This window comes from Oncorhynchus mykiss, chromosome 1 (assembly GCF_013265735.2).
Source record: "Oncorhynchus mykiss isolate Arlee chromosome 1, USDA_OmykA_1.1, whole genome shotgun sequence".
NCBI lineage: Eukaryota > Metazoa > Chordata > Actinopteri > Salmoniformes > Salmonidae > Oncorhynchus > Oncorhynchus mykiss.
In genome coordinates this window covers 54,850,563-54,863,464 of record NC_048565.1, presented here as the reverse complement: position 1 = coordinate 54,863,464, position 12,902 = coordinate 54,850,563, and the positions used below count along the sequence as shown (strand labels likewise).

The 12,902-nt window shown below is 40.5% G+C and overlaps 1 protein-coding gene across 2 annotated transcripts in view; it reads left to right on the top strand.

Annotated features, from left to right (window-relative positions):
• Positions 1 to 12,902, top strand: part of LOC110525455 (CD82 antigen) — a 41,500-nt gene that overhangs the window by 8,861 nt on the left and 19,737 nt on the right. For both annotated transcript variants that reach the window (XM_036980594.1, XM_036980597.1), the window contains exons 2-3: positions 2,666 to 2,744; positions 4,807 to 4,879. In XM_036980594.1, the coding sequence (XP_036836489.1) occupies positions 2,682 to 2,744; positions 4,807 to 4,879 (136 nt within the window). In that variant the 5' untranslated portion in view covers positions 2,666 to 2,681. The remainder of the gene's footprint in view (positions 1 to 2,665; positions 2,745 to 4,806; positions 4,880 to 12,902) is intronic.

Genomic DNA, 12,902 nt, shown 5'->3' with positions numbered 1-12,902 from the left:
CCATTGATAATTGACAGTACTGCGCAGCCGTCTTCATTGACCTGGCCAAGGCTTTCGACTCTGTCAATCACCGGATTCTTATCGACAGACTCAACAGCCTTGGTTTCTTGAATGACTGCCTCGCCTGGTTCACCAACTACTTCTCAGATAAGAGTTCAGTGTGTCAAATCCTGTTGTCCGGAACTCTGGCAGTCTCTATGGGGGTACCTACCATAGGGTTCAATTCCTCGGGCCGACTATTTTCTCTGTATATATCAACGATGTCGCTCTTGCTGTGGGTGATTCCCTGATCCACCTCTACGCAGACAACACCATTCTGTATACATCTGGCCCTTCTTTGGACACTGTGTTAACTAACCTCCAAATGAGCTTCAATGGCATACAACACTCCTTCCGTGGCCTCCAACTGCTCTTAAACGCTAGTAAAACCAAATGCATGCTTTTCAACCGTTCGCTGCCCGCATCCACCCGCCCGACTAGCATCACTACTCTGGACGGTTCTGACCTAGGACATGTGGACAACTACAAATACCTAGGTGTCTGGCTAGACTGTAAACTCTCCTTCCAGACTCATATTAACTTCTTACGGCTGAGATCCTGTGAAAGTGCAAGGCGCCAAATTCAAACAGAAATCTCATAATTAAAATTCCTCAAACATACAAGTATTTCACACCATTTTAAAGATAAAATTGTTGTTAATCCCACCACCGTGATCGATTTCAAAAAGCACACCATCTGATTATGTTAGGTCAGTCAAAGAAAAACACAGCTATTTTTCCAGCCAAAGAGAGGAGTCACAAAAAGCGGAAATAGAGATAAATTTAATCACTAACCTTTGATGATCTTCATCAGATGACACTCGTAAGACTTCATGTTACACAATACATGTATGTTTTGTTCGATAAAGTTCATATTTATATTCAAAAATCTCAGTTTACATTGGCGCGTTACGTTCAGTAATGTTTTGCTTCCAAAACATCCTGTGATTTTGAAGAGAGCCACATCAATTTACAGAAATACTCATAATAAACATTGATAAAAGAATCAAGTGTTATGCATGGAACTTTAGATAAACTTCTCCTTAATGCAACCGCTGTGTCAGATTTCAAAAAAGCTTTACCGAAAAAGCACACCCTGCCATAATCTGAGTACAGCACTCAGAGACCAAAACAAGCAATGAAGATATCCGCCATGTTGTGGAGTCAACAGAAGTCAGAAATAGTATTATAAATATTCACTTACCGTTGATGATCTTCATCAGAATGCTCTCCCAGGAATGCCAGTTCCACAATAAATGTTTGTTTTGTTCGATAAAGTCCATAATTTATGCCCAAATACCTCCTTGTTGTTCGCGCGTTTAGTTCAAAAATCCAAATTCACGACACGCAGGTCAGACAAAAAGTTTTTTTTAAATTCCTCTACAGTTCGTAGAAACATGTCAAACGATGTATAGAATCAATCTTTAGGATGTTTTTATCATAAATCTTCAATAATGTTTCAACCGGAGAATTCCTTTGTCTTTAGAAATGCAATGGAACGCAGCTACCTCTCACGGATGCGCGCCTGACCAAGCTCATGGCCTTATGGCAGACCCCTTACTCAATCAGCTCTTATTCTCTCCCCCTTCACAGTAGAAGCCTGAAACAAGGTTCTAAAGACTGTTGACATTTAGTGGAAGCCCTAGGAAGTGCAATATGATCCCAATGACATTGTATATTGTATAGGCAAAGACTTGAAACCTACAACCCTCAGATTTCCCACTTCCAGGTTGGATTTTTTCTCAGTTTCTGCCTGCCATATGATTTCTGTTATACTCACAGACATCATTCAAACAGTTTTAGAAACTTCAGAGTGTTTTCTATCCAAATCTACTAATAATATGCATATCTTAGCTTCTGGGCCTGAGTAGCAGGCAGTTTACTCTGGGCACCTTATTCATCCAAGCTACTCAATTCTGCTCCTCATCCATAAGAAGTTAAACATCTCCAATCCAAAATCAAATCTAGAATCGGCTTTATATTTTGCAACAAAGCATCCTTCACTCACGCCGCCAAACTTACACTAGTATAACTGACTATCCTACCGATCCTCGACTTCGGCGATGTCATCTACAAAATAGCTTCCAATACTCTACTCAGTTCTCTGCTGCCAGTGACTGGAATGAGTTGCAAAAATCGCTGAACCTGGAGACTTATATTTCTCTCACTAACTTTAAACATCAACTATCTGAGCAGCTAACCGATCGCTGCAACTGTACATAGTCCATCTGTAAATAGCCCACCCAATCTACCTACCTATTTACTTTTCTGCTCTTTTGCACACCAGTATCACTACCTATACATCATCATCTGCCCATCTATCACTCCAGTGTTAATCTTCTAAATTGTAATTACTTCGCTACTATGGCCTATTTATTGCCTTACCTCCTCACGCCATTTGCACACACTGTATATAGACTTTTTTTCTATTGTGTTATTGACTGTACGCTTGTTTATTACATGTGTAACTCTGTGTTGTTGTTTGTGTCACACTGCTTTGCTTTATCTTGGCCAGGTCGCAGTTGTAAATGAGAACTTGTTCTCAACTATCTTGCCTGGTTAAATAAAGGTTAAATAAAACAAATAAAAAGTAGCCTTCATCTAACCTAACTGTTTCTTTCTCTCAGTTGCAGAGTCGTAACCATGGGGAAGGGATGCATCACGGCAACTAAGTACTTCCTGTTCCTCTTCAACCTCCTCTTCTTTGTAAGTGACATCACCACCTTCAGCCCTAGCCTGCTATCTATGTCAATGGATATCTATGTCAACCCCAGCCACTGTAGCCTTCATTTGCATCAAATCCATCTGACTTAAGAGAATATTACTCTGTGTATAATGACTAGTAGTTATTGAAGATCATTAATAGAAAATGTGTGTGTCCAGTGCCCACTGACCAGTTTCTGTTTGCTGTTCTTTCCATGTTGTTCCTGTTTTCATTATCATTTGAATATGGTAGGCTGTTTATTGAAATATCCCAGAGATTAGCAGAGTACGTGTTACTTTCCAAAGTGAAAAGTGTTGTAGTACTGTACTGTAGCAACACAGTCAGAACTGGTGGTTTTCATCTTCTAACCTTTATTCAAAAGACTTCACCTGGCAGAGATTTCACTCTTCAAACGCAACCTACAAGTGTGTTTGATCAAAACCCAGACAGTCCATCCTGAAACTGACACAACAGCTCCTATATTAAACCTTCACTGATGATGTCCAACCTGACTCTTTACCTCCTTTCCAATTTACTCACTGTGTGTCTGTGTGTAGTAAATGTGACTCAGGCTTTTGATGTGAACACTCACCGCCCTTAATGGAAAGCATCTGTGGACAGAGGCTAGTAGTGGACTACATAGTACTAGTTTATATGGACCTAATGAGGTTGAAACAGACCCTCTAGTCTAAATGAAGAGTTCTAAATTAGGTTTCCATTTCCAAGCCAAGGGAAAGTGGTGAATTAGGAACCTCTCATCTTTTGGGTTGACCCCCCCCCCCCACTACCAGACATGGTCCCTATAAACTCCACACTGCACTTTAGGCTACATTTTTACATTTGAGTTATTTAGCAGACACTGATATCCAGAGAGACTTACAGGAGCAATTAGGGTGAAGTGCCTTGTTCAAGGGCACATTGACACATTTTTCATGTTGTCAGCTCAGAGATTCAAACCAGCGACCTTTCGGTTACTGGCCCAACGCGCTAACCGCTAGGCTACACTTTATAGACTCGTTACCAGATAATTGGCAGATAATCTGGCTGTCTAACACATCCGTTCGTTGCTGGAGGTGAGTGTCAGAAAAGGCCGTGGTCTGGACCGGAAATTAAAATTAAACAAGAAACTCTGATCAGGTTCAGACCTTTTGGTTCTGGCTCCTCTATTGGCTAGTTCCCTTTCAGAACTTTTCAATCTGGCCCTTTATGTGTTAGGTTAGTCTGAATTGGAGGTCTCCGACAGATCTGTTACAGTAGAGAAGGTGTGGTTTAGACCAGTGGTTCCTAACCTTTTTTGATAAAAAAAATTCTGCGGCACCTAGCATTTTTTTATTAATTTAGACCAGTGGTTCCTAACCTTTTTTGAACCGTGGCACACCTTGATGGGATATAAAAATTCTGCGGCACCTAGCATTTTTTGATTAATTAATTTCATGGTAATGACCTCCATCTCATTTAATTCATACTGCAAAATCATACATGTTCTCTTAAGATGTATTTTATAGATAGGTTTTATTTAAACTATTTTTCCTTACTCATGATGATTAATTTGTGTGTACCCCTTTAAGAGAGTCCCATGAAACCATACTAGAAGTAATTTTCTTTTGCTCCGGTAAAATAGGTCTTTAGTTTTGAACGGTTTGAGAGAGGTGGTTTTCTGCATTGTAAAGGTGCAACCATGGACACAAAGCCATACTCTCTTTGTTTCTATGTCAGAGCCTGTGGTACAGCTAAGCCTAGCCACTTGCTAATAGTTCTCCCAGGCAAAGTAAAATGATACAAACGATACCAATGTAACAACAGGCTGAGTGCACCAGACTTGAAAAAGAAGAGAGAAAGAGAGGGAGCAGACATACTATAATTTCTTATTTTAGAGACACACTGTTTTTTAAGTTGTCTCTATTTGTTTTCTCACTGATCTGGTTTGCAATGAGCCCAACATTTTCAGTAAGAATCTACCTGCCTCTATTGTATTGTACTGGTCCAGGACAATTGTTGCTATCTGGCTCTATGGACCATGAAAATGAGTGCCACCTTGTAACTCAATTCCTTTTCCCTCTGTAGATATTTGGAGCATTGATCATGGGCTTTGGACTGTGGGTTCTCCTGGATAACCAGAGCTTCATCGCAGTTCTGCGTAAGTAAGAACACAGGCACACACACACCCTTTGTGATCTTGCCTGATAGTTGTTGATACTGTCTATCTTTGCTCAAGTGTTCTATGCACAGGGGAAGCCAAAAGTAGAGATTGGAAATTGTGCTTGTCAGATCCCAAAGTGTTACTACTGTTACTACCTCAATCCATATCCAATCCTAAACCCTTAGCCCAGTCTGTGCAGTTAAAGTGGCTCTCATCTTACTTGTCTCATTCCCACAAACACCAACCCAAGGGAAGAGGGCCATAAGTTAAGAGCAGATGTAAGCACTAAAACAAAAATGTGATAGATAGCATATGGTACTCCACTAGAAACAGCTATCTGGTTCGGCAGGCATGCATGCACACACACATGCATGCGCAAATGCAAACACATACAGGCGGAAGTGACAGATCACTAGCGATAGGTTGGTGATTAACATCTGAAGTAGTTTCATACTGTGTTAGAGGATGACAGCTTACTTCAACCCTTCAACCCTAACTTTGCCGTTCACACACATCATGTCACCTTATTTCCTATATTGTCTCCATATGTGACCGACCACCTTAATTTGGTGTTATGTAGCAACATTTGAAACTGTGTTTTTTGCATTGGATAAAAGCAGAGACACAGGGCTACAAAATGGTTTATCTTACGCTGTATTTGAGGAACAATGGGAAAGTAAATCTGCTTTGAACGTTGATAAACGTGTAACCTCACTTTTGAAATGGCCCTTGAATGATTTGGTACCTACTGGAGAGCTCTTCTTTGTCTACACCCATTGTTCACACCCTCTTAAGCCAGCCCCACCCATTTCTTTAAGGATTCACATGTGAGGTCATGTGCTACACACATTAAGACTAAGAGGTAAAAGTAGTAGCCTACAATAAGGAAAAATTCCAGTTAAACAGATAAAAATATTTTATAAATATTAGATGACACTTGTCTAAATTGATTGGTCATGTAAAAGAAATGCTATAATCCCACAGCCACATCTTGTTAAGTGGATGGGTCTCTACAGGAGGAGTAAACGGTAAAGTGAAATGGTTACTTGTATAGTAGCAATATCAAAAAGAGATAGTGTCAATATAAAGAAAAAAATAACAAGTGTCAATGCCAGTAGAAAAAAATAAAAAATAATATACATTATGTTCAAGAACAATATCAATAACGATATCAGTGATGTATGAGGTAGTTATATGCATACAATCAAGGGAAAAGTGGTTGAGCAGCAGGATACATTTTTTAAATTGTAGTAGCAATTAGGAGAGAGTCATGTGAATAGAGGCACTGCAGATAGTGTTGATGACTGGGAACTCGCTCCAAGTCCAAACCACGCATGAACAAGGGAATCTATATTCGGAGAGCCTGTTTCTGTGCTGCCATTGACTTTGGTGCAGGGCATGTGATGTCCATAGCCTCTTTGTCGCAAAACTCCCTGATATTGTCAAAAATATATGTTTGTCTAGCTGTGTCCAGTCAAGGTGGTGCTTGTACAGGCTGACCATCAATGGGAGGAAGGATGTCAGCATTGCGCAGCAGCTAAAACCTGGTCACGACTGAGTCCAAATGCTCCTTGGAGACAACAATACCAGGCTCCAGAGCATCGAAGCTGTAAAACAGGAAATAACAAAAAAAATTGAGAGGACATTACAACCTTGCGTAACATCAATTCATCTCCCAAGTTTAGATAAGAAGAATAACCTCATACAATGCAGTGAAAATAATATTCACCTGGAGTGCTGGTACTGCTTGATCTGTGGCAGCGGCCTGCACTACGGAATCAGGTGTTGTTGCAAGCCATAGCTTTCCACCAGGAAGTGAATGTCCAGACTATGGTGGAGTTTGTGCATGGTCCGCCAGGCACAATACCAGAGCACAAACGTTTTCTTGCTTTGACCACTGCAGACCGACTGCTCACTGTAAAGAATTGCTTGCTTGAGCCAGCTCTCTTTTTGATGGGAGGCATTAGATCATTCTCCTTGTATGACTGGTGGAGGAGAGTCAGGCTGAAAGTCAAATTCCAGATACAAATATTTTAACATTATAATACAATAGATAGCCGTAATCACCATCAGACACACCTGTCAACTTGATGGGTCATGTAATCAATCCGATCTTTTGTTTAGACATGCTAGCTAAACAATGAACCATAATCCTAATCCATAGAGTACTAGCAATACAAATTGATTGTCATAGCTAGCTAAAGTTAACCAAATAAAATTAAATGTTAGCTAGTTCCTGTCTAGCTAACATTAGGCTACAACTAGCAATGCAAATGGATTTCTGAGATAATATTACTCCACAGATCATACACATAATGTTAGCTAGCGAGCTAGCCACCTGGCGTCAGTTTTTCACAATTCCTGACATTTAATCCTAGTAAAAATTCCCTGTTTTAGGTCAGTTAGAATCACCACTTTATTTATATCCACATAAGTTCCGCCCCATGATGCCATCTATTTTGTGAAGTGCACCAGTCCCTCCTGCAGTGAAACACCCCCACAACATGATGCTGCCACCCCCGTGCTTTTACGGTTAGGTTAGTGTTCTTCGGCTTGCATGCCCCCTTTTTCCTCCTAACATAACAATGGTCATTATGGCCAAACAGTCCAATTTGTTTGTCATCAGACCAGAGGACATTTCTCCAAAAAGGACGATCTTTGTCCCAATGTGCAGTTGCAAACCGTAGTCTGGCTTTTTTTATGCCGGTTTTGGAGCAGTGGCTTCTTCCTTGCTAAGTGGCCTTTCAGGTTATGTCGATATAGGAATGGTTTTGATGTGGATATAGATACTTTCCTCTCTAGGAGACAGACAGCGTCTTCTTCCTGAGCGGTATGACGGCTGCGTGGTCCCATGGTGTTTATACTTGCGTACTATTGTTTGTACAGATGAACATGGTACCTTCAGGCATTTGGAAATTGCTCCCAAGGATTAACCAGACATGTGGAGGTCTACAATTGTTTTTTCTGAGGTCTTGCCTGATTTCCTTTGATTTTCCCATGATGTCAAGCAAAGAGGCACTGAGATTGAAGGTTGGCCTTAAAGTACGTCCACAGGTACACCTGCAATTGACTCAAATGATGTGAATTAGCCTATCAGAAGCTTCTAAAGCCATGACAGTTTCTGGAATTGTCCAACTTTTTTTAAAAGCACAGTCAACTTAGTGTATGTAAACTTCTGACCCACTGGAATTGTGATACAGTGAATTATAAGTGAAATAATCTGTCTGTAAACATTTGTTCAAAACATTACTTTGTCATGTACAAAGTAGATGTCCTATCCGACTTGCGAAAACTATAGTTTGTTAAGTTCTCTAGGATAGGGGGCAGCATTTTGAATTTTGGATGAAAAGCATGCCCAAATTCAACTAACTGCTACTCATCCCCAGAAGATAAGATATGCATATTATTATTTTCATGTCCGGATGAAAAGCGTGTCCAAAGTAAACGGCCTGCTACTCTGGCTCAGAAGCCATGATATGCATATTATTAGTAGATTTGGATAGAAAACACTCTGAAGTTTCTAAAACTGTTTGAATCATGTCTGTGAGTATAACACAACTTATGTAGAAGGCGAAACCCTGAGGACAAACCATTCAGATATTTTTTTTTGAGGTCACCCTCTTTTCAATGGATTTTCATTGGGAATCCAGATTTCTAAGGGACTTGGTTGCAGTTCCGCTGGATGTCACCAGTCTTTAGAAATTGGTGGAGGTTATTCCTTTGTGTGATGAAGAAGTACGGCCATCTTGAACGAGGGTCACTTCATGTGTACTGTTTGATAGAGGCGCATGACCAGAAAGCATGCTTCAGTTTGTTGTCTTCCTGTATTGAACACAGATCATCCGGTCTTAAATTTTATCGATTATTTACTTAAAAAAATGCCTAAAGTTGTATTCTAAAAATAGTTTGAAATGTTTTGGCAAAGTTTACAGGTAACTTTTGAGATATTTTGTAGTCACGTTGCACAAGTTGGAACCCGTGTTTTTCTGGATCAAACGCACCAAATAAATGGACATTTTGGATACATATGGACGGAATGAATCGAACAAAAGGACCATTTGTGATGTTTATGGGACATATTGGAGTGCCAACAGAAGAAGCTTGTCAAAGGTAAGGCATGATTTATATTTTTATTTCTGCGTTTTGTGTCGCGCCTGCATGGTTGAAATGTTTTCTCTCTTTTGTTTATGGAGGTGCTATCCTCAGATAATAGCATCGTTTGCTTTCGCCGAAAAGCCTTTTTGAAATCTGACATGTTGGCTGGATTCACAACACGTGTAGCTTTAATTTGGTATCTTACATGTGTGATTTCATGAAAGTTTGATTTTTATAGGAATTTATTTGAATTTGGCGCTCTGCATTTTCTCTGGCTTTTGGCCAAGTGGGACGCTACCGTCCCACATATCCCAGAGAGGGTATTAACAAGAAATGTGTGAGGTGGTTGAAAAACATGTTTTAATGACTCCAACCTAAGTGTATGTAAACTTCCGACTTCAACTGTATGTATAATATCTGTAGCTAGACTCTTACCCATATACATGGATGAATGCTTCACAGCAGACTGCAAAACCCTTTTCATTAAATAACACGTCCTATGTCATTTCTGTTTTGTTTGTACAGCTTGCTTGGCCCGTTGTGTCAAGTCACTCTGGTTCACATTGTCTGATTTCAGAGTCAGAGAGAGTGAGTATGGTACGATTGTCCTCCTGAAAGTAATCAATCACAACTTTTTCCCACTGACCTTTGTCGATAGTGCCTGATAAATTCAGGGCAGCAATGTTAGAGAGAAGTAGCAACACATTTGTAGTACTCCATGGCTAATGTTATATCTTTATAAAAAACTGCAGTAGAAAGGCTTATCGACTCATAACGAGCAGCTCATTTTATAGACAGAAGATGCTACACGGCAGACCAATCCGAAACTCATCTCTCGGCATGTCCAGCCCATTCATTAACTCAGCCAATCATGGCTAGCGGGAAGGTTCCTGACTTTTTCTGTGGCTAAATGGCACAGATGGCATTCACGTTTGTTATTAACTTCTTCGATATAGGGGGCGCTCTTTTAATTTTTGGATGAAAAACGTTCCCGTTTTAAACAAGATATTTTGTCACGAAAAGATGCTCGACTATGCATATAATTGACAGCTTTGGAAAGAAAACACTCTGACGTTTCCAAAACTGCAAAGATATTGTCTGTGAGTGCCACAGAACTGATGTTACAGAAAAAAACCAGATAAAAATACAATCAGGAAGTGCCGCATTTTTTGAAACCGCCTCATGGCAATGACTCCTTATATGGCTGAGGAGGAGCTAGGAGTCAGCTTACCTTTTCCACGTTTTCCCCAAGGTGTCTGCAGCATTGTGACGTATTTGCAGGCATATCATTGGAAGATTGACCCTAAGAGACTACATTTACCAGGTGGTCGCTTGGTGTCCTCCGTCACAATTATTGCGTAATCTCCAGCTGCAGTACTTTTCCGTTTGCTACTGAGGAGAAACCCAACTGCCACGAAGGATTTATCATCGAATAGATATGTGAAAAACACCTTGAGGATGATTCTAAACAACGTTTGCCATGTTTCTGTCGATATTATGGAGTTCATTTGGAAAAAAGTTTGGCGTTGTAGTGAATGAATTTTCGTTTTTTTTCTTAGCCAAAAGTGATGAACAAAACGGAGCGATTTCGCCTAAAAAAATATTATTTTGGGAAAAAAGGAACATTTGCTATCTAACTGGGAGTCTCCTGAGTGAAAGCATCTGAAGTTCTTCAAAGGTAAATGATTTTATTTGGTTGCTTTTCTTATTTTTGTGAAAATGTTGCCTGCTACCAGCACAGCCTAGCATAGCATTATGCCATGCTAAACTTACACAAATGCTTGTCTAGCGATGGCTGTAACGCATATTTTGAAAATCTGAGATGACAGTGTTGTTAACAAAAGGCTAAGCTTGTGTTTGAATATATTTATTTCATTTCATTTGCGATTTTCATGAATAGGAAACGTTGCGTTATGGTAATGTGCTTGAGGTTATGATTACGCTCCCGGATACGGGATTGCTTGTCGCTAGAGGTTAAGGCACATGAAAGTTAAAATGTTCAAGAAGGCATTTCTGCCCAAAAACCCATTTTGATTAAAAAAAATAAAACATTAAAGTTGAAGCCTCTCCTGTGAAGTCGTGACTTGCGACATACGCCTAGTTTCCTGAAACGAGTCATATATGCAGGTACAAACACTTTGTACGCACGCACAGAAGCAGACACGCGGACACATATTGTTATATCTGTTTCAATACCTTACATGCCATGTTAAGAGGTAGCAGATATCCCCACCATCTTTTCTGCTTTAGTTTTATTGGTTTCTTATAGACACTGCAAGTCAGTAGCAAGCCCAGTCTCACTCTGTAGCCTAAGGAGAGAGCAGGCCATCAAGGGAAACATGGATGGAAAACCACCTTTGGAGCTACAGAAGAGCATAAAGTTGATCCTCTCCCTTCAATGATTCTTCTTTTGATTTTCATCTGGAAGTCATACATATCCAACTTTCTATTTGAACTGCTCTTGGAAATGTACTTCTCTTGGCGTGTAGGATTTTTTTCCTGCATAACTCTGAACTTAATTCTAGTTGATTCCAACTCCGTCAATGAGTTGTATTGCTGGAGCGACCAGTGAGATCTCTCGCAGAAGGTTAGGTGGAGTAGTAGATAGTCTGTATTTAGTCTGGAGAGAGTATTAACTGGCCAGAACTGGAAGTGTTTCCCGGACCTCTCTTCCCTGTGACACATACACACACACACACACACACACACATAGAAACTTAACATGTTTCCCGGACCTCTCAGGTCTGGCCTGGGTCTTCCCTCCTCTCTTCCCTGTGGTCATCATTTTCCACTGGGTCTCCTTTAAAAAAATATGACTCATCTCATGGGACTTCATGGCTAAATAAAGGCTAAATTAAATATATCACTGAGGGATGGAGATTCTCGATTCGGCATTTCCCTCTTGATGTTTTCCAAGGTCACTGAATGTTGATTGATGACTGCTGCTTAGCCTAGGCGATCATCCCACTCTGCTGATCTAGGATCTGCCATATAATCTTATTCATTATAATCTAAAAGGCGTACCCAATCCTAAATCAGCACTACTAATACTCTGACACTCATTGTGAATATGGGATACTGAACCACCATCTGTTCTGACCAAGGTCGGGTGTCCGGGACATAACACAAAGCACAGCCCTGGCCCCAGTCTCTTTATCATGCATTGTTTTTATTATCCAGCTGTTCTACAGATAGCTCAGATCCTGTATCCTCCCCCTATTCCCTCGCACCATACCCTTACCTTTTTCTCCCAGGACCCCCTTTTTCACATAAAAAAAAAAAAATGCCCCCAACCTAGGATATACAGTGGGGAGAACAAGTATTTTTAATACACTGCCGATTTTGCAGGTTTTCCTACTTACAAAGCATGTAGAGGTCTGTAATTTTTATCATAGGTACACTTCAACTGTGAAAGACGGAATCTAAAACAAAAATCCAGAAAATTACATTGTATGATTTTTAAGTAATTAATTTGCGTTTTATTGCATGACATAAGTATTTGATACATCAGAAAAGCAGAACTCAATATTTGGTACAGAAACCTTTGTTTGCAATTACAGAGATCATACGTTTGCTGTAGTTCTTGACCAGGTTTGCACACACTGAGGCAGGGATTTTGGCCCACTCCTCCATACAGAACTTCTCCAGATCCTTCAGGTTTCGGGGCTGTCGCCTGGCAATACGGACTTTCAGCTCCCTCCAAAGATTTTCTATTGGGTTCAGGTCTGGAGACTGGCTAGGCCACTCCAGGACCTTGAGATGCTTCTTACGGAGCCACTCCTTAGTTGCCCTGGCTGTGTGTTTTGGGTCGTTGTCATGTTGGAAGACCCAGCCACGACCCATCTTCAATGCTCTTACTGAGGGAAGGAGGTTGTTGGCCAAGATCTCGCAATACATGGCCCCATCCATCCTTCCCTCAATACGG